This window comes from Oncorhynchus mykiss, chromosome 17 (assembly GCF_013265735.2).
Source record: "Oncorhynchus mykiss isolate Arlee chromosome 17, USDA_OmykA_1.1, whole genome shotgun sequence".
In the NCBI taxonomy this organism is placed as follows: Eukaryota; Metazoa; Chordata; class Actinopteri; order Salmoniformes; family Salmonidae; genus Oncorhynchus; species Oncorhynchus mykiss.
Genome location: NC_048581.1, coordinates 79,367,630 through 79,388,255, shown reverse-complemented (window position 1 = coordinate 79,388,255; position 20,626 = coordinate 79,367,630). Strand labels below are relative to the sequence as shown.

The 20,626-nt window shown below is 41.5% G+C and overlaps 2 protein-coding genes across 10 annotated transcripts; both read right to left on the bottom strand.

Moving 5' to 3' along the window:
- Nucleotides 1-704: 704 nt before the first annotated feature.
- tusc2 (Tumor suppressor candidate 2) lies at nt 705-5,839 on the bottom strand. Of its 6 annotated transcripts, none has more exons than XM_036947904.1 (6): nt 5,568-5,839; nt 3,671-3,911; nt 3,436-3,556; nt 2,583-3,315; nt 2,181-2,272; nt 705-1,551 (listed from the first exon to the last, which is right to left on the bottom strand). In XM_036947904.1, exons 2-4 carry the CDS (start codon nt 3,820-3,822, stop codon nt 3,250-3,252), a joined length of 339 nt encoding a protein of 112 aa, XP_036803799.1. In that variant the 5' UTR covers nt 3,823-3,911; nt 5,568-5,839; the 3' UTR covers nt 705-1,551; nt 2,181-2,272; nt 2,583-3,249.
- Nucleotides 5,840-5,966: 127 nt separating this feature from the next.
- Nucleotides 5,967-17,437, bottom strand: LOC110494653 (ras association domain-containing protein 1). Of its 4 annotated transcripts, XM_021569911.2 has the most exons (9): nt 17,248-17,437; nt 16,983-17,114; nt 16,304-16,412; nt 13,627-14,005; nt 12,173-12,285; nt 8,075-8,182; nt 7,564-7,855; nt 7,311-7,426; nt 5,967-7,207 (listed from the first exon to the last, which is right to left on the bottom strand). In XM_021569911.2, the coding sequence occupies exons 4-9, from the start codon at nt 13,982-13,984 to the stop codon at nt 7,028-7,030; spliced, it is 1,167 nt and encodes a 388-aa protein (XP_021425586.1). In that variant the 5' UTR covers nt 13,985-14,005; nt 16,304-16,412; nt 16,983-17,114; nt 17,248-17,437; the 3' UTR covers nt 5,967-7,027. The 4 variants fall into 4 exon arrangements, with proteins under 4 accessions (XP_021425586.1, XP_036804147.1, XP_021425585.1 ...); XM_036948252.1 differs by lacking the exons at nt 16,304-16,412; nt 16,983-17,114; nt 17,248-17,437 and adding exons at nt 14,474-14,525; nt 14,618-14,960; XM_021569910.2 differs by lacking the exons at nt 16,304-16,412; nt 16,983-17,114; nt 17,248-17,437 and adding an exon at nt 14,618-14,959.
- Nucleotides 17,438-20,626: the final 3,189 nt, after the last annotated feature.

Here is a 20,626-nt window from a genome sequence, read left to right as displayed (position 1 = left end):
ACCCATTTCATGAAGCTCCCAACTAACAGTTAGTGTGCAAACGTTGCTTCCAGAGGCAATTTGGAACTCAGGGGAGAGTGTACTCGGCATCCCCGTTCTGTGAGATTGTGGCCTACGACTTTGCAACTGACCTGTTGTTGCGTCTACGCGTTTCCACATCACAATAACAGCACTTAACAGTTGACCCGGGCAGCTCAAGCAGGGCAGAAATTTGATGAACTGACTTGTTGGAAGGGTGTCATCCTATGACAGTATCATGTTGAAAGTCACTGAGCCATTTTACTGCCAATATTTACCTATGAATATTGCATGGCTGTGTGCTCGATTTTACACACCTGTCAGCAACGGGTGTGGCCGAAATAGCCAAATCAACTAATTTGAAGGGATGTCCACATAATTTTGTATATATAGTGTATATTGTTGCATCATCTAGATTTAATAGCTGTTGACGGCATAGAATAGGGGTCCCAATTACATTCAGTCATGGGCCGGTTTTCCCTTGAAAGGATTGTCGGGGGGTTGAACATTGTTATAAATCATTTGTACTGCAAATTAACCACAAGAATCCCAAACAGATTATTTGACAAAACATAACTTCAAACCTTGTTTACATTGGGATACGATCACATATGCCTCACTTTTTTATGCGTGGGAATACTTCGTAACAGATGTCCTAAATAAAAACCACTGAGCCGATTTCCTCGTGATTTTACAGTATTTAATATCCAACAACAAAAATTACCTGCGGCCCGCCTATTGAGGAAGCCTGGAATAGACCCTCCCAACATACTGAGAATGCCATGCCTATAGTTTGAGTTCTCAGTTTAATACATTTTAGTCATTTAACAGACTCTCTTATCCAGAGTGACTTACAGTAGTGAGTGCATCCATTTTTGTACTGGTCTCCCATGGGGATCGAAGCCACAACCCTGGCGTTGCAAAAGCCACACTCTACCAATTGAGCCACACAGGACCATTTGAGTTCATATACAGTTTTTGGCCAAACAGTTAAATGACAAGCATACAATTGCAACCAATGTTTTAACTTCATGTTCATTACATATTCATAAACTATCTATACACTTATAATTGACAGTTTAAACCCCTTAATAAATAATTGTAAGTAGGCTACACCATAATATAAAGTGTTACAGAATAACCCATAGTTCATGTAAGCAAGCATGGTATATCTCTAGGACTAGTAGCATTTAAACTCTGTCTGGACACAGACATCTGGCATGCAGATGTTCCGCTTGAGGCAGATGAGATGGCCATTGGCAGTGGCTCAAATGAACCAACCAAGTACCACACGCTGTCATGTTGCCAAGATCATGGAAAGATTTAGAGCAGGCTGGGGTTGAAAGCTTTTAAATGAATAGTTAGAAGCAAAGTCCAACAAAACATATGCCTAAAGGGTGCATGTAACGTGGAGGATCTGAGAGCACATGATAGACAAAAAACCCTGGAAGTGAGGTGAGGTCTCATCCTGTGGGGGGTCACTCAGTTGATGCTGTTCCGCTGTTTGTTCTCCAAGCTCTGCTGACTCACCTGCTTGTATGCGTGTGAATGAGACAAAGAGAGAGTGAGGGACGAGAAGGGATGGGCAGTTTCCCTCCATCCTGCGTGCTTCCCTTTGACCCTTGACTCCTGGACATTACATCATCAGCCTTCAGGCACCTCCAGGAAGTGATAACAATGTGGGGAACTGGAAACACACTCTGTCACCTTCATCATACACAAGCACTTTAAAAATCAGAGGGACCATAGGACTGTATAATAGCCTGGAACTCAAACAGGTTACATTTTGAACTTTGTAGATCATGTGGGAAATGGCTTTATAAAATTAATTTTTATCTTTGAGATGTATGAAAATATATTTTTACACCAACAACCCATGAATTCACATACTTTACATAAACTGCCTATGGCATTTGAAAGTATGCCAGGTTGAGGTCTCCCTTGGGAAAGTGGTCTTCTGAACTCCATGGGACTTTCTGATTAAATAAATTAAAATGTCATGATGCAACTGAAATGTACATATTTACACCCTCACACACCTTTTTCCATCACACCATGTAAATTGCTTACAGTATGCTATTTGGATGTATTACTCTTCTTGCTAAATCCATCAGTATGACTAAAACACGCTTTAGGAATTTATGATCATAAACAAGCCTCACCCATTCGAGAGTAACCCATCTCAGAGGAAGTTGCTCTACAGAACATCAAAGGAAGGAATGAAGGAGGAATTACATCAGTCTGACCCCTGGCCCTGAAACACACCCAACCACATTCCGTACAATTACAGGGGCCAGAGATGGCCATTATGCCCATAGCCAGCCGTATGCTACAAGAGAGCAAACAACACTGAAACAGACAATATGTCATGATCATGAACCATTAGATACTGTACAAATTATCATTAGAATATTTTCCCCCAAACCTTCAATATGTATATAAAGTACTTCACTTTATCATAAACAGCTAGACATATGTCATGATCTTAAATTATTCAAAGTCAATTGGCATAAAAGATGACTGGCCCAAAAACGTTACAGAATCAAACCTATGATGAGACCCACCTGTACAAGAGCACTGCCCCCTGGTGCCAAAACTGAAATACAGCAGAGAGAAAAAAAATATTCACCAACAGCTTCCCAGGATTATGATAACGAGAAAGAGAAGGACTAGTAAATTGAGCCAATCAGTCTTTAAATTGCAGAATACAAAACCATTGATATTGTGACCACATTGTTGTGGAACAAAACTCTGAACCATATGTGGACTTCATAAAAACAGGGGATGCCTCAGTCTTTTAGCCTGGTAAACCATTTATTCAAGTATTTCCAACTCAGACAGATTATTTTTTTATTTACATTAAAAGTTCACTAGTGCAGGTCTTGGCTCCAATCACAGGGGCAGACATAGATATGATCAAATTGAAAATGGTCAACATGTACTGTGGGAATTCATAAACCTTCCCTTATCTTGAGCTACCTTTCTCTCCCACACACACACTTCTCTACATGTCACAAAAGGCAGTACTTTTACTCTATCCTCCATCTTTCACCAAAACATCTATCCGCCTCCCCTTTCTCTCCGCAACATAGCTTCAGTGGTCTGTCCACAGCTGTAGTCAGACATCTCATCCATCTTCTCAGAGGAACACCATCGTTCAAGATGGAGCAGTCGTAGTGCGGGGCAGCCTTTGACTGACATCTTTTCCACATTAGACCAGCCCAATGTGATTCACACCTCACAGAGGATGACAGGAAAATCTACATGGATCCGGGGATGGTTCAGCTTCACAATTCCCTACAAAAAAGATAACAATACCCACAAGAGTAATTATAAACAAGAACAAGAACCATGGGTAACTGGGAACCTTTCCAAAACAGAGTCTGGGACTCTCAAGTGATCATCCAATCAGCGTACCTGAGGTATGAGGTTCTTCTGAATCCTCTTCAGCTTGGACCTCTTCCGGCCATTTTTTGTCACCAAAGTCTCTTCATAGAACTCATGAGCCAGGTCCCCATCCTCATCATAGTAAAGAGAGCTATCAACACACACACACACACACACACACACACAAAAAAAAACAGGTATTGGAAAGCATTTCACTAAGGATCACATATCATATAGGCTACATATTGCATTTAGCAAACATTACCTCCTCCTTGTGAAAATAAATGGGGTTGCTTTTCTGGTCCCTTTGAGGCGGGTCAAAGACTGGTCTTCTTGCCCCTCACTGCCTGAATCACCTCCAGCTCCTGAACCAGCAAATGGCCAAGCACCTTTCACCTTGGACCCACTGCCTCCCATCTTCAGTGATGGGACATTATCCCCTGTGAAACCCCCTAGGCAACGAGTATATGAGCTGTACAGACAGTCAGTTGTCTCCTGGTTTGGATCTGAAAACAAGAACAGTTATGCCATAGGCACTGCTGATAAAACACACAAGCTGTTGCGATAGCTAGCCTGATGTTACCACATAGGCCAAACAATAGTTAGCTAGCAAGTTAAATACCTAGGTTAGCTTGCTAACTAGTTGGCATTCAAACGGTCAACTTAACATTAGCTAGTTATAGTAGTTAGCGAACGACGTTGACCAGCTTGGCCAAGATGGCTAGCTAACGTAACACTGTTCAAATTACAGTTAATAGCAAACTAAGTTATCTTAATATAGTAAATTAATTAAGCTTTTAAAATGCATCAACCAAAGCTAGATAACTATCTCAGCGGCTGTTTGCTACGCTAGCCTAGTAACTTAACAATTAGCAAGGTAAGCTGACGTTAGCTAGCGGTGTATTATGGTGACAGCACTTACAGTAACATATTCATTATTTTAGCTGTGACTTCTATTCGTCCTTGGAATAAGGTAGTGTTGATCAAATACACTGTTGTTGTTAAATAGCTAAAATGGCTGGCTAGCTAGTACAGATCTCAAAAAACAATCACGCCATACGTCACGTATGGTCTAAACGATCGAAAGAACCGCACCGTTGGTCAGCTGAGCTTGCGCATGAGTGACATAAACAATGTACCTCTAGCCAGTACAGAGAGGATGTAGGTAGATGTTTGCACAATATCCTTTACTAACTCTGTACACCATCACAAGGAAATAATAGTAACATTATCTTTGTCAAAGTTTGCAGTCCAAACACTTAAGACACACCCTATCCCCTCAGTTTTCAAATTAAGTGGACACTTGATGACGTTTCATGACGTTTGACAAGTAGACATTTGCAGGGCAAGGGAGGCAGGAATTGTGTTGCATCTTTTTTGGCATTGTATTCATGTAAGAAAACTGTGGCAAGACATCAGTAGATTTATAATTGAACACATTTATGAAGATCTTACAATATTGTGGAGAGATGTACTGCTTGAATTCTTTACCTACGATAGAAATAAGCTGAAACATTTATGTAATTAATTTCATTATTCTTTTGGCCAAATTTCATATTGACAAATGTACATTTACAAACAAAAAAAACACATTCTAACCTTACAAAAATAAATTGAACTGTATTTTAAGACAATTAAATACTCTACTAACAAAAAGCTGTTAGAATAAGGAGTGTATGTATGTCCCTTAAGATCCTTGTATAATGTGATATTGTACCCCCTAGCCCCATTGTCCATTGTATATTATGTATATATACTTGTGTTCCCACATGTACTTCCTGTATTAATTTGTTGTTAATAAAATAAATACATTAAAAAGGAGGCAGGAATTATTTTTTTAATGGAAATTCGTCATTCGTTCATCCCGCGATGATTGTGTTTTCAGCCACAGGTACTTGTGGGTGCTTTATATGCGCAACAGTCAATTATGATTGCGTGTCTACTTATATTAAATATATCATTATTGATATACGCCTACTGTATGATAGCTAGCTAACTAACTAACGTTAGCCTGCCTAGCTGGAACTTCTGAGGAAGGGAAATGTTTTTATCTACAATTTTCAAAAGATAACCAAACATATTTGCTTTTAACGAGACGTGTTTGTGCCGTCATGTGCATTAGTAGCACAATTTCAAACTTATTTGCATTCGTTTTTACTTACTTATATGTTGCCTTCTCCATTGATGTTGTTTTTAAGTTTTCGCTGACTTTTTTTAGCGGATGTACAATCGTCGCGAATTGAATTATGGGGAGTTTCAGACCCCGGAATTAACATAATTATACACTCGCAAAATTCAATGAAAACGATGCCTGAGGTCCTTACGTTGCAAACTTCCCTTGCTTGGCTAATCATTTGGACCACCCGCCAAGATGGCGACGGAGTATCCCCCAAGGGCATAAGGCGAGGGTAAGTGGAAGAGTGTCTTTTAAGTATTTGGACCGCAAACCATATACTCGCAACTAGCCATAACTGCCAAGTGAGGATAGCATTATTTAGTAAACGAATATCATCCCAATGGAATACCCCCATCACCAAGAGACAGTGAAGGATATCTTATTTAATGTGAACAGTGCTAATTTATTATTGTTTTGTAAAAAATATATTGACACTGGACATGTAAAAACTTTTTTTTTTTGAATAATTGACAGTCAAGGTATTATTTCAAGCAATATAGACATGTACTGATAATATGAATCCAATTCTCAACTCTATTATTCTGTTGTTTTAGGTTTAAAATCTCATAAAGAACATGAAAAGATATACAAACAAACAAACATTCCATAAAAATCATCAGCTTCCAGTTCAAAGTGTTTGGAGGATGAGATTCCCCTATCATTTAAATCAACCTGGGGATTGTTCTCTCAATTGACATTCACAGTGCACCCAACACATGGGGCACTCCCACTCAGTTTCATAAAGGGACAGCAAAAAGAGTAACATCCATCACAGTACGGATGTGCAAGAGGTATGTGGCAGACATTGGGGTCAAATGGAAACCTGGGGTACCTACCTGGCCCATAATGTCCATTGCTTGTTATTCTGACTAGCATTTGGGTCTGGAGATACTGAGGCAGACAGCACCTGAATATGTTCAACATTTGTCTTAGCTAGTAGGTTGGCTACCCTCTTATTGCTTGGCATTAAGGGATTTAAACAGCTTTTTGATATGGCTTACCCCACTCAGGTGTCTCAAAATTATCTTTGATCGTTACCCCAAAGCTATAAATGATATAATCTATGGACCCTACTGCCAGCAAGAATAATGAGATAAACGCTACGAACCAGGTAGCTCACCCAGGATAGTGAAATGGCGCCCCCATAATGAGAGGCAGTACTGGACAAAGCCAGTCTCTCATCAGCCACAGTTTCATATACTGTTTCTCAACTCTCATTATCAACAGACTCTCTCCAGCTGTACGGCACTTCTGATAGCTCTCACATTCACACGCGCTTGCCCTCTTGCTCTCATGCGCCCTCTCGCTCTCATTCGTTCTTTCACTCTCCTCCTTTGAGGGAGGTGTCCACTTGTGTTCTCTGGGATCTTTGGATGCAGTGATGACTGGTCATCTTGTGATGGTTGTCAGTCAGAGGTGCAGGTTGTCCCATAGGCGACATGTTTCTCAGCCAGGGGTAGAACCACTAGCGGAGGAACCACCAGGGATGGAAGCAGCAGCTTGGGCCTCCTGCATTCTGGTGCGGGCCAGAGCGTAGCGCTGCAAAATCTGCTTGACATGCTCCTCCTCCTCACGCTGTAACATGCGGACAAAGTTCTTGAGCTCTGGCATAGAGAAGGCATCCCACTGGACAGAGAAAGGAGGGAGACAGAGCATTAGTGTATGCTGCACAATGTGAAATGGCCATGTTGGTTTGAGAATGAATGCCCAATGCATGCTCAATACTCACGTTGACCTCTCCAGTCTCATTCTCTTTCAATACCAAACTGAGGGCTTTCTCATTGGGTCCAGCACACAGACGCAGTTCGAGTGGACGCTCGTCATCAGGCAGCTTACGTAGGAACACTGAGAGAAATCCAGGAGGACAATATAATTAATCAACTGTATTGCACCTCGTTGTATTTATCTACTGTATGTGATGTCAATGCAGAACAAAGAACAGACCTGTGCTGCCACAAAACCGGTCACAGAGGTAGGCTTACCTTGGTCATGACGCTCGGTGCGCTCAAACAGGGCAAACTTTCCAGGGTTGTCCACCACAGTGAACTTCTTTAGCAAGGCTTCGATGACCTCACGAGCGCATGTCCGGGAGCTGATGTGTAGGTGTTTAGATGTATCCTTGGGCAGGTAGAAAGAGGTGCAACGTTTTACTCCCCCATTCTTCTTGCCCGCACCATCCTGTGTTGCAGTACCCTTTCTTGGTGGGGGAACTGACACAGGTCGTACCAGCTTGAACTGGACCTTTATGAAGCCAGTGAAGGAGCCATCTTTGTTCTGTTGAAGAGAATGAAGAAATGTTGGCATAAAATGTAACATTAACACACATTATCAACATGTTATTGCATAGTAGACATTACATTGTTGGGGTAATTCTGCAGTATTGTAACTGAGCAATTACTGAATTACTAGATTTATTACAATGTTACTACAATGGTATACTAGATTTATTACAATGTTACTACAATGGTATAAGGGCAACTTGTTAGTACTCACCAGGTTCATAAAGAGGTTGCTGTTGATTTGAGCATTGTACTCCTTCACCTTCTGCTGGATCTCTGTGCCTGACAGCTCCTGCTGCTTCCCACATTTGACCTGCTCATCCTGACCAGAGAGATAGAAAAGGGAGTCAATATTTCAATAAGCCATTTATTGGCTACACTTTAATTGTCGAAGCAGCTATAAAAGCCCTCTTTCCATTTTGCTTTCTCTCTCATCTTCCTAAAGACAAAAAGGGTTATCTTGGGAGTCTTTTGTGTTCTACCACTTTAAGCCAAGTTTAAATGTGTTGCATCTAAAATGATGCCTGTAAGAAATGTGTTATGTGGGCCTAATGGGGGCAAACTAACACCCCACAACATTTCATATTGAAAAAAACTCAAATTGATTAGAGGGACAGTTAAGGAGGCACGACATATCGACCAATTGAACTAAACATTTAGTTAAGAAAATCAGCCCAAATGAAAATTCCCAGAGGTGGACAAGCTGGGTTTTTTCCCGCAGTAGCTGAGAGGAAGGAAGCACTAGACTGGTGTAAGTCAAAATGGTATTGAATGAGAAACAGCATTACTGCTTTTTCAGGACTTGTTGCTGCTGTATAATGAAGAGTTGGTAAATGTGCTAAATAGCAACCTATGCTTCACAGTGCTAACTTCCTGTAAGCTCCACTCCTTCCTTCACAAATGACCACCGGTTGCATCAGATTCCAAACTTCCTGTCAAGTGTCAACGTAGCCATAGCTTACAATAGGGAAGTAGTGGAGCACAATGATGTCAGCGCTGACCAATCCTAGTTCCTGAACTCCTATCTCTGAAGAGGGAGGCACCATGGGGGAACGTGCAGCTGTTTGTAATGTCTGCAACGGCTTTGAGCTGCATTCTTTAATGCTGTGTTCATGTAAAAAAAAATATCCCCCGCCCGCTTGAGATGTCTGGTATGGACACACGGTATCCACCACATGTATGCACTTCCGGTGTCTAGTGGTGCGTTCTTGCTTCCTGTGTGAGGATGTTATTCAGGACATATGATGCACAAAACGTAGGCGCATCAATTAGGGCAGTATTTCCCAACCCTAGTCCTCAGGTACCCCAACAGTACACATTTTTACTGTAACTCTGGACAAGCACACCTGATTCAACTTGTCAACTAATCATCAAACCCTCAATTAGCTGAGTGAGGTGTGTTTGTCAAAGGCTACAACAAAACTCTGTATTGTTGGAGGCACTTGGGGACCAGGATTGGGAAACACTGAATTAGGGGACCAACAGTAGCTGTTTTTCGTGGAGGGGGGAGGGATGATCCATAGATCAATAGCCATTAATCTCCATGGCTCGTGCTACCATCAGTACCCAACATGAGTTCTCCTCTGGGGCAAAATCACAAGAAAAATAACTAAATCAGTAGGAAAATCACAGGGACAAATAAATAACTCTTTAGGAATGGTGCCATTCAAAACTATATTGCTCTTGTGTTGTTTATCCCACTAATCATGTTCCTAATGCGGAGAGTTAGCTGATGTTTACACATTGGAGAAATGAATGGCCACAGCTGCCCAGAATTCATGGCACACAAAACTACATAAAGCAATGTCAAGCTGTGAAAAAAAGATCAATAAACCAGATCAATAACCTACATGCTAATGCAGATTGAAAGGCTGCTGAGTTAATGTCCTACAGTTAATTATTAAATAGGCAATCACAAAATGAGAGCCAACTCATTCTACTAAGGAGTCACTAATGTTCACGGTGACGTTATCACTTTGTACTGTACTCTGTATAATAACATTCAAGATGATGTGGAAATATTAGTTAATCAGACATGATTATATTTTGCCATTACTCATTCAAACCCTGCGGATATATGTGTGCAGGCTTGTATGCAGACTTGTGTGTGCAAGCTTTGTAAGTGTAATGTTTGTTCAGATGTGAGAGTAGAACACTGAACAGTAGGATACATGACTAGTGTGTTTGTGTTCCGAAACTTAACTAGAGGTACAGTATCATGGGTACGTCACTTAACATTAATTTGTGAGTGGTTCTCAGCATCAGGGTGTAAGAGTCATCATTGTAATATAGATGTTAAGCAAGCCAAACTGCTTGCTTAACCCGGAAGCCAGCAGCACCAATGTGTCGGAGGAAACACAGTACAGCTGGCGACCGTAGTCAGCGTGCATGTGCCCGGCCCGCCACAAGGAGTCGCTAGAGCGCAATTGGACAAGGACATCCCGGCCAGGCAAACCCTCCCCTAACCCGGACGGCGCTGGGCCAATTGTCCGGCTCGTGGGTCTCCTGGTCGCGGCCGGCTGTGACACAGCCTGGGATTGAACACGGGTCTGAAGTGAAATGTTTTACACGTGTTTTATATGAGAGATACAGCAGATCCCAATTATTATTATTTTTAAAGGAGCCATGGTAGAGTTACTCGGGGTACTACAGCAATCACGCTATTAGTGAATAATGCAGCGGTCTAAGGCACTGCATCTCAGTGCTAGAGGCATCACTACAGACCCTGGTTCAATTCCAGGCTGTCTCACAACCGGCCGTGATTGGGAGTCCCACAGGGCGGCACACAATTGGCCCAGTGTCGTTTGGGTTTGGCCGGGGTAACCCGTCATTGTAAATAAGAACGTTCCTAGTTAAATAAAGGTGAAAATAAAAAATTTAATTAAACAGAAATATTCTAAATGGAAACAGCTTGGTAGGCAATTGACATAGTCCTGTCTGCCTGATAAAATTATCATTCTTACCTTCTCTTTCTTGGATTTGCAAATGAATGATGTGCGAGCAGTAAAGTACTGCTCGAACTCAGAATCCGAGTCCCCACTGCAGTATCCGCTACTGGTGGAGCTGCCCCACGTCTTCCCGAAGGATGGGCTCTTATCCGAACCACTGACCGCGTCTTGCATGATCAAAATGTTGCAATGTAACGTTAGACTCTGGAACGATATTGCGATTAGACTTCGCTACAATTTCTCAAATTGTATCTAATTCTGCTTTGATTGGAGCACTAATAGGCGTAGTTTCCCGTTTAATAAAACAATTTATATCTTAAAATGTATCCCGCTGTAATAAACATGTAGTAACTACAGCAACTTGAGATTCACAGATAGTGTGTAGCGTATTCAGACTGCTAGTATAGTTAGTATCTCCCTATATACTTCAACAACGTTCTAAAGCACGTTTTTGTCGGTTTCCTGTTCAATCTGGCCACGTTTCGGTTTCTCAAGACAAGCAGAGAACAGGATGCGGGACCAGCCCCCGCCTTTCCATCTCTCTCCCCGGACCGCGGAGGCCCCACCCAGGCAGTTGAGATTAGAAAATACACAAAACCAGCGCAAACGGCCATGATTGGGCGCTGAGGGAAAATTAGAACTCCCATGACATCATACCCCTCCCCCCTTTTCCTGTCTGCCAATAATAAATGCGACGTGAGACGATGAAAATCATGTGAGGATTCAGATGATAGCAGAGCATAGGGGATTCACATAACATGACAATTGCATGACATATGTAGGCCTAGGATTCTACAGAGAACAGCACCACTTTAGAGAAAAATAAATATATCAGATAAGACTAGCTCCCAAGTGGCGCAGCAATCTAAGGCACTGCAGACCCTGGTTCGATTCCAGGCTGTATCACAATCGGCCGTGATTGGGAGTCCCATAGGGCGGTGCAAAATTGGCCCAGCGTCGTCCGGGTTTGGCCGGGGTAGGCCGTCATTGTAAATAATAATTTGTTCTTAATTAACTGACTTGCCTAGTTAAATAAAGGTTAATTAAAAATACAAATAAAATACATATAAATGATTGATGCCCATAGATAGGGTACTGTAGCCAAAGGGAATTGTGAGAGAGAGGACCTGAACTGAAAGAACCTGACACAGGGGGATCATGGAATAGAAAGAAAAATGAATAGAAAGAAAAGAAGACTAGGGTGATTGATTACAGAGAGTGTGCAGACACCATGTCACCACAAAGAGTATGGCCTGAATAGTGGATAGGTGGTGGTCATGACACACGACATGGCCGGTGAATGAGAGGTTGAGTAGAGAAAACAAATGAAATGACACGCATACATCAGATCATGAGGTTCTTACCACATTTGTATCAGTCTCTACAGCACATGTTTGTTCAACTGTGGAGCCACGATCCAAACTGCAATCTAATTGGATGAGAGGTCGACATCGATAGTGACATGTGAATCCGCAATCTGTGAGAAAAGATAAGTGATTAATCAAAGTTGTGCCTTCTCCACAGATGTAAGGAAATGTCAGCTATGAAAAGAAGTGTTGAGCACTGGCACGGAAACTTCCATTTACTCAATTTAGGACATCAATTCCCTCCAGTTTTGGGACATTTTGAGATTCTAATTTATCTGCTGTCCTCCACTGGCCACATGGAGTCATTACACGTTTGACATAACTAGTCACAGACTAAAAATATTACTTCAATTTGGTCACTAACTAATCAAACAGGACATGATCAGACAAGTATTGCTAGACAGTAGAGGGATTATTTGACAAATAAACATGTGTTGTCATGAGATTTTACCAGTATATTCCCCATACATAAACAGGTGTATTCATGAGATGTTACCAGTATATTCCCCATACACTTCAGACACAGGCTACACTTCTCAATTCTCTCTCCACACATGTAATGGCCACACATAACATAACCGGTTTCAGCCAGAGGAAAGGAAGTTCATAGTGTAAACTTTGAAGATTATGCATGTACCTACACAGACATAAAAAAACACTAGATCCATCTTAATGCCCTGAGGAATAGACTGCCGCCAACAGCTGACAGAATTTGGGAGTTTTCCAAGTACTCCAGAGCTAAAACAGGGTTTTAGCGAGCGGTTTGGTTCTCAGCTGGTTCGTCGCTGCTGGGAACGGTAATGTCCCTCTTTGCAGAAACTCCTCATTAAAGCCTGTTCATTAAAGCCTGTGAATAGAGCCCATCTTACAAAAAGCCCATTTAGTCCATCTGAGAAACAATGACTTAAAGCTATATGGCCTAGCATATACATAAACAAACACATACAGTATATCCTATGCACACACAAACAAGCTATATAATACTGTAGGACCCTGGTTTGCACAGGCGGAAATCAACTCTGCCTCTTTACCATGCTTTCTATGTCTACGGACTAGAGGGTCGAGGGTTCGCGCCACACTCCTTGCCCGTTTCATTATATTGGTGTCAGAAGTGGGATAACCTTGAAACACATTCTCAAAGGCTAGCCATAGTTAAACCCTATAACACTCACGCACATAGGCCTACATAACACAGGAGGCTGCTGAGGGGAGGACTGCTCATAATAATGTCTGGATTGGAGTGAATTAAATGGTATCAACCACCATTTCATTCACTCCATGGAAACCATGTGTTTGATACCATTCCATTCATTCCGTTCCAGCCATTACTATGAGCCCGTCCTCCCCAATTAAGGTGCCACCGGTTGCCTGTGACATACATGTATGCAGACATACAATCCTAATCATTATCATGCAAGTCAATCCTGTGCAGCAGCAGAAGGCAGACTCACTGGCACAGCGCAGGCTCTGTTTGTACAGTCCCCAGATGAAGTCTCCACACAGGTCACACCAGGTGGGCTGGGCATGGCTGCAGGGCTGGAAGTCATGTCCCTCTCCCCTCTCATCTGTGAGCCGTGGGTCCAGGCTATCCCCCAGCAGTCGGATGATGCCCACCCGGCTGAGCAGCTCTGGGACCTTCCCTGGGCTGATCCGCAGGGCATTGGCCCGCTCCAGGCGAGGTGGTGAGCGAGGCACCTCGCAGCAGGTCAGCTCTATCCGGTCATTGTCATGCAGCCTCAACTCACGGAGCTCAATGAACTCACCCCAAGACATTCTGTTAGTCACAGCTTCAGTTCCTTCTTCACTCATAGGCAATCATCACACCTGTGACTAAAAACAATAATACACAATCCAGCATCACCAATCATGAAGCACCAACTCATGGACAGGACATTGGCCTACAGTAGTACATTGTTGCTAGCCTTCAAATGTGGGGAGAACTTCCCATACAGCTATGCTTCCCTTACTATAGAAACCACGGCTTGAACTAAATAAAATAGCCTACTGAGTATGAATGAAGTCATTGTTCCTAGACATAAAATGATCTGTGTTAGTACTTTAATATAATTTGCCATTTGCTGCATCAATAAAGTGGTCTAATCGGCAATAATAATAAAACAAATAATTGTCCTGTTCTTTATTGTTTTAATAACGGAGCACGTTGCCGTCTATTATTAAATACCAAGATAACTAGTTATATTAATTTGCATACGATCAAATGTCAGATTATATAATCGAATAAATCGCCAACATTCTGCTTCAAACATGTCGTGAATAATAATTGTAAATCAGGCCTACATGCAGCCGTTTAGCATCACAGATGAAGATGTATGAGGGAGGAGGGGGTAGCCTAGAAACACAAGAAGCAAGGGACGACTCGAGCCTATTTCACATAATTCATAAAATTTGCTATAGACTTGTTTTGAAAGTTTAACAATTTACCAAATCAGGGATCCACCCCGCAGCGGCCGATGCCTCGCCCCTGATGTTCTTCTATCGTACCAAGTTTCCATATAAGTTATTACGAATAACGGAGCAGAGGTGGGCAGTTTCGCGTCTGGTCTGGAAACAATGTATTATTGGCTACTTAACGGAAATACCCCAATTCGAAAAAAAAATCGAGATTATCAGCAGCGCGTTTACTTTATAACGACCCCATCGCCCTATTCGGACACCCCAACATGTGACGCAATAACAAGACAAGAAAATTAGAGAAAGACGAGAAAGTGAAGAGCAGACTACTGTTCTTGACATCCGGAATGTTTTCACATAGGGGGTGCTTCTGAGTCTTGAACAGTAGAGCGGGCGCGGAAGATGTGTGTGTGTGTGTGTAAATCCCCCAGCCCTCCATCGCCATTGAACACTGTGTATCTGTATGCTATTTTATTAGTGACATTCAAATAAAAACTACATTAAGGATAATAATTTACTAATCATCCATTGACAGTATATGTTATATGTTTGTCAGTTAACTTGTGAACTTCACAGGCACACCCTTTTTTACTGTTCAAGACGTGCAGAGTCTAAACAATCAAGTGGGTAAAGTTACTTTGAAATACTACCCAGTGAAATGGATACCGTGCAGTTACCTGAACAATGGGCAGATTCTGATCCCAGGATGACTGACCATGATGATGAGTCAAAACATGAGGCCACAAACTTTGGAGTTTCTTGTAAAACGTTTTTCTATTTCACATCTATGACAGACGCATAGGCTTATTTAATTGTTAGAATTGTCAAAAAAATGTGCTAAACAACTTGTAAGATGACAAGCTAATGAGGAGCCCATTATTACAATTTAATTAGCAAGTCTTGAGTTGTGCTCCTTCCCAGGTTCAACCTGTGAGTTCCACTCAGTCTGAGATCAAAGGGGTATATCACGTCTGAGATCAAAGGGATATAAACTCTGCTTGATATATATATATATATATATATATATATATTTTTTTTTAAATTAATGTTTTACCTTTATTTAACTAGGCAAGTCAATTAAAAACAAATTCTTATATACAAAGATGGCCCACACCGGCCAAACCTGGATGACGCTGAGCCAATTGTGTGCCGCCCTATGGGACTCCGAATCACGGCCGGTTGTGAAACAGCCTGGATTTGAACCAGGGTGTCTGTGGTGACTCCTCAAGCACTGAGAAGCAGTGCATTAGATCGTTGCGCCACCCGGGAGCCGTCAACGTTTGCATTAATACAATCTAGAAGTCGGAATTTAATTGAGACAGACAAACCTCAAAAGATTAACATTAACAGTCCAAAACCATAACAATTACATTCAAATCCCATCCCAAATTGCATATAGGCGAATATCTTTCCATTGACTTGTCACCACATAAGACCTCTCTTCTCTCTCCCATCACACTTTTTTTTGCCTTTACCTCCCTTATCTCCCTTATCTCACCTAATTTGCTCACATCGTATATAGACTTGTTTATACTGTATTATTGACTGTATGTTTGTTTTACTCCATGTGTAACTCTGTGTCGTTGTATGTGTCAAACTGCTTTGCTTTATCTTGGCCAGGTCGCAATTGTAAATGAGAACTTGTTCTCAACTTGCCTACCTGGTTAAATAAAGGTGAAATAAAAAAATTCAGTCCAATATATTGCTGATGTCCACCTTTCTCTCTTCGGGAGTTATGGTCAAGTCCTTCTGGAGCTTTTCTGTGGCTTCAGTCATCAGTTGGCAGGCCGCCTTGTGTTTGGCCCAGTGCTTCACCTGGCATTCCCTACAAACACAGAGCAGCAACACTTAGAACACGGGTGTCAAACTTATGGCCCGCAATCTGGCCCGCAGGTGGTCTGAGTAAAACATAAAACTCAATATAAACTCAATATACTTTCAAATGACTAAAACCAAAATCAAAACTGTGTAAAAATGTAATGGACTTACATTTATACAGTCATGAACGTGTCCAGCTCGTTAACAATAACCAAAATGAAAGCTAGACAGTCAGAGAGTATCAAAAAAACACTGGATAGAGGGTCTATCTTTTGCTAATTTTGACGGCAAGGAAATACAACCAATTTTCAGTGTGGCCCTCCAGACCTTGTTGAAGATGAGTTTGACACCCCTGACATATAATCTCATTCAGCTGCTTTGGGCTACACAGTAGAACCTCTTGAACACATGGGGTGTAATGTTTTTTCATGGTCTTTTGAGTACAATCTCTTGTAATATATCAACACATTCTTTGCAAGTCTAGTAACAGATTTAGAGAAAAGTAGCAGCACCATTCGTTTGATATTTATTCAAGTAGAAACATTTCCCTGTAGTGCTACAGTGTGAACAGTCCTACCTCTGGCAGTACCATTCTCCCTGGTAACGGAGTGTCTCTTGGAAGCCTCCTCCCCACACATAGGCTTCTCAGGGATCAAACTTTCCATCACATCCAGGTTATAGGTCTGGGCCAACCTAGCAGAGATGATTCCTATGCAAGCAGAGAATAGATTGTAACAGATATGCACAATGGCAGGTCTTGAATCCCCTCCAAGGTTTCATTCTCCCTTGTGGATTTTGGTCTCATTCCGTCCCTTTACTAATGTCACCAGACTCAGTATTACCTGAGTGCTTGTTGTCTCAGGTCCTTCTCAGAGGAGTTGAATGTTTCCTTCACTTGATACTTGCAATGGCCTTCCACACATATTGTCCCACATAATTTTGTTCCATATCTCTAGGATCGACAAGTAAGAGTAAGATGTTTAATTGTAAGACAAATAAAGTAAAATCACATTTTATTGGTCACATACACATGGTTAGTAGATGTTATTGTGAGTGTAGCGAAATGCTTCTAGATCCGACGGTGCAGCAGTATCTAACAATTTCACAACAAACCTAATATCTAACAAATTCCACAACAAAACCTAATACACACAATCTAGTAAAGGAATGGGATGAGAATATAAAGTATACAATTTATGGATGAGCAGTGACAGAGCGGCTAAGATGCAATAGATAGTAAAGAATACAGTGAGGCAAAAAAGTTTTTAGTCAGCCACCAATTGTGCAAGTTCTCCTACTTAAAAAATGAGAGAGGCCTGTAATTTTCATCATAGGTACACTTCAACTATGACAGACAAAATCAGAAAAAAAATCCAGAAAATCACATTGTAGGATTTTTTATGAATTTATTTGCAAATTATGGTGGAAAATAAGTATTTGGTCAATAACAAAAGTTTATCTCAATACTTTGTTATATACCCTTTGTTGGCAATGACAGAGGTCAAACATTTCTGTAAGTCTTCACAAGGTTTTCACACACTGTTGCTGGTATTTTGGCCCATTCCTCCATGCAGATCTCCTCTAGAGCAGTGATGTTTTGGGGCTGTTGCTGGGCAACACGGACTTTCAACTCCCTCCAATGATTTTCTATGGGGTTGAGATCTGGAGACTGGCTAGGCCACTCCAGGACCTTGAAATGCTTCTTACGAAGCCACTCCTTCGTTGACCGGGCGGTGTGTTTGGGATCATTGTCATGCTGAAAGACCCAGCCACGTTTCATCTTCAATGCCCTTGCTGATGGAAGGAGGTTTTCACTCAAAATCTCACGATACATGGCCCCATTCATTCTTTCCTTTACACGGATCAGTCGTCCTGGTCCCTTTGCAGAAAAACAGCCCCAAAGCATGATGTTTCCACCCCCATGCTTCACAGTATGTATGGTGTTCTTTGGATGCAACTCAGCATTCTTTGTCCTCCAAACACGACGAGTTGAATGTGATGAAAGAAATAAAAGCTGAAATAAATCACTTTCTACTATTATTCTGACATTTCACATTCTTAAAATTAAAGTGGTGATCCTAACGTACCTAAGACAGGGGATTTTTACTTGAATTAAATGTTAGGAATTGTGAAAAACTGAGTTTAAATGTTTTTGGATAAGGTGTATGTAAACTTCCTAGAAGAAAAAGAAACGCACACCTATTTAGGCGAGGTGCTGGCTAGCGGAGTAGATAACTTGAAAATAAAAGAGAGCCGCACACTCTAGGAGCTCAGATGCAAAAATTGAATTACCAACATTTCGACAGCCAAGCTGTCTTCATCAGGGTATAAACACAAACAGTGCGGGATGACTCGTTTATATAGTGTCAAAATACACAGGTGTCTGTAATCATGGCCAAAAGTGGCCTAATATCATTGGTTAATTATCAAATATTAAAATGTCATACAAAGAACAGTATACGAACAACAAACACGCCCAATTTTTCAGTTTGTGATTTGTTAAAAAAGTTTGAAATATCCAATAAATGTCGTTCCACTTCATGATTGTGTCCCACTTGTTGTTGATTCTTCACAAAAAAATACAGTTTTATATCTTTATGTTTGAAGCCTGAAATGTGGCAAAAGGTCGCAAAGTTCAAGGGGGCCGAATACTTTCGCAAGGCACTGTATATGAATTTTTTTCAAAATTGCATCCTACCTGAATAGCGAGTTGCACAGTAGCCTGCATTTGGTCATACCTACTTTCTTCTCATCTTTGTCCACTACAATATTAAAAGTTCTCCATTCAAAGGACATTCCTCTGGTAGGCCTTTCACTGTAGGCATACTCTCTAACTTTCCTTTAACTTTCTCTCCTCTCTCTCTGCTCAGCAGCAGATGCATGCTGATACTAGATATTAGATACTACTGCACTGTTGGAGCTAGGAACAAGCATTTCGCAACATCCTCAATAACATCTGCTAAATATGTGTATGTGACCAATAAAATGTGATTTGATGCACATAAGGCAGCGTGCAAGGAGTGAGAGACTGGTGCTGAAGTGTGAAATCGGGATGTACAATATGCAGCCCCTCAGTTACAACTTCACTTAAACGGCTTTTAATCTATTTTATAGGCAAAAGGCGTCTAACGGAAACCCTGGCGTGTGTGTGTGTGTGTGTGTGTTCCAAGATTAGGTCTTTCTTTGGAGGGGCAGGGTCTGTGACAGTGAGGTGACTGAGGAAGCGCTGGAGCTCCACCAGGTTGGCCAGCTGGTCTCTTAACACCTCTGTCAGGAAACCACAGCTACACAGAAAATAAGTTTCAGTTTGAGTTAGACTTTTATTGTCTGCATTGTGGTCTGTCTGATAGACCACCTATGCTATCCTGCACAGTTCTCAGAGCTCATAATTATATCCTCACGTATGTTCAGGAAGGAGACACAATCATGTAAATAATAGTAAGAGAAAACACCAGTCAAAACAAAGCCTGGATACCTCATCTGTCTTCTAATCGGAGGGGAGATAAGAAAAGATTTTGAAGGACAATGATCTGAACAGACATTCTTCCTGAGCTATAGTTTTGATAGTTAGGATTCAGAGGCCACTCTTGTCAGAAGCGCCAGTACTGGCTGAGACTACTGTACCTTTAAGCCCTGGTTCTTGTTGAAGTTGTTGAAGTCATATTTCCTTTGGCAGTCTTCCTTCAGCACCTGGCCGTCCAATTTAGTCACCTTCAGACAGAACCTTCTGCCATTTTCCATTAATGTACTTCTCTATCTCTCCTGTAGAAGGAGACAAAGGACATGTGGGTCTACTACACTGTAACAACTAGGCCAGGGTTCCCCAACTGGTGGCCCGCAGGCCAAATAGTTTTATACCCCCCCACACCCCACCCCACACCCCAAGTAAAAAAAACATATTTCTTTCGAATTTTCATTGTTGGACCTAAAAAACTGTAAAAACACCAGGAAATCAGCTACAAGTCATTTTCATTTAGGAAATCTGTTCCCAAGTCTTCCCATGCATGTTTTGTCAAATATTATATCTGTTTGGGCTTCTTGCGGTCAATTTGCAGTCTACAAGTTATTTGTAATCATGTTCTGGCCCCCCAACCATGCGCTAGTTGATGATCCCATTACAATATTCACACACCTCGACTTTTTTGCACATTTTGTTGTTTTACAGCCTGAATTTGAAATGGAATATATTGAGTTTTGTGTCACTGGCCTACACACAATGCC

Excerpts from the sequence above, each read along its gene's own strand:
- LOC110494653 (XM_021569911.2), bottom strand. The coding sequence starts at position 13,984 with ATGAGTGAAGAAGGAACTGAAGCTGTGACTAACAGAATGTCTTGGGGT. Across the intron at positions 7,856-8,074 it reads GCAACCTCTTTATGAACCTG|AACAAAGATGGCTCCTTCAC; the intron begins GTGAGTACTAAC and ends TCTCTTCAACAG. Across the intron at positions 7,427-7,563 it reads CACCGAGCGTCATGACCAAG|TGTTCCTACGTAAGCTGCCT; the intron begins GTAAGCCTACCT and ends GATTTCTCTCAG.
- tusc2 (XM_036947904.1), bottom strand. The coding sequence starts at position 3,822 with ATGGGAGGCAGTGGGTCCAAGGTGAAAGGTGCTTGGCCATTTGCTGGT. Across the intron at positions 3,557-3,670 it reads TTTATTTTCACAAGGAGGAG|CTCTCTTTACTATGATGAGG; the intron begins GTAATGTTTGCT and ends GTGTGTTGATAG. Across the intron at positions 3,316-3,435 it reads AGAAGAACCTCATACCTCAG|GGAATTGTGAAGCTGAACCA; the intron begins GTACGCTGATTG and ends TCTTTTTTGTAG.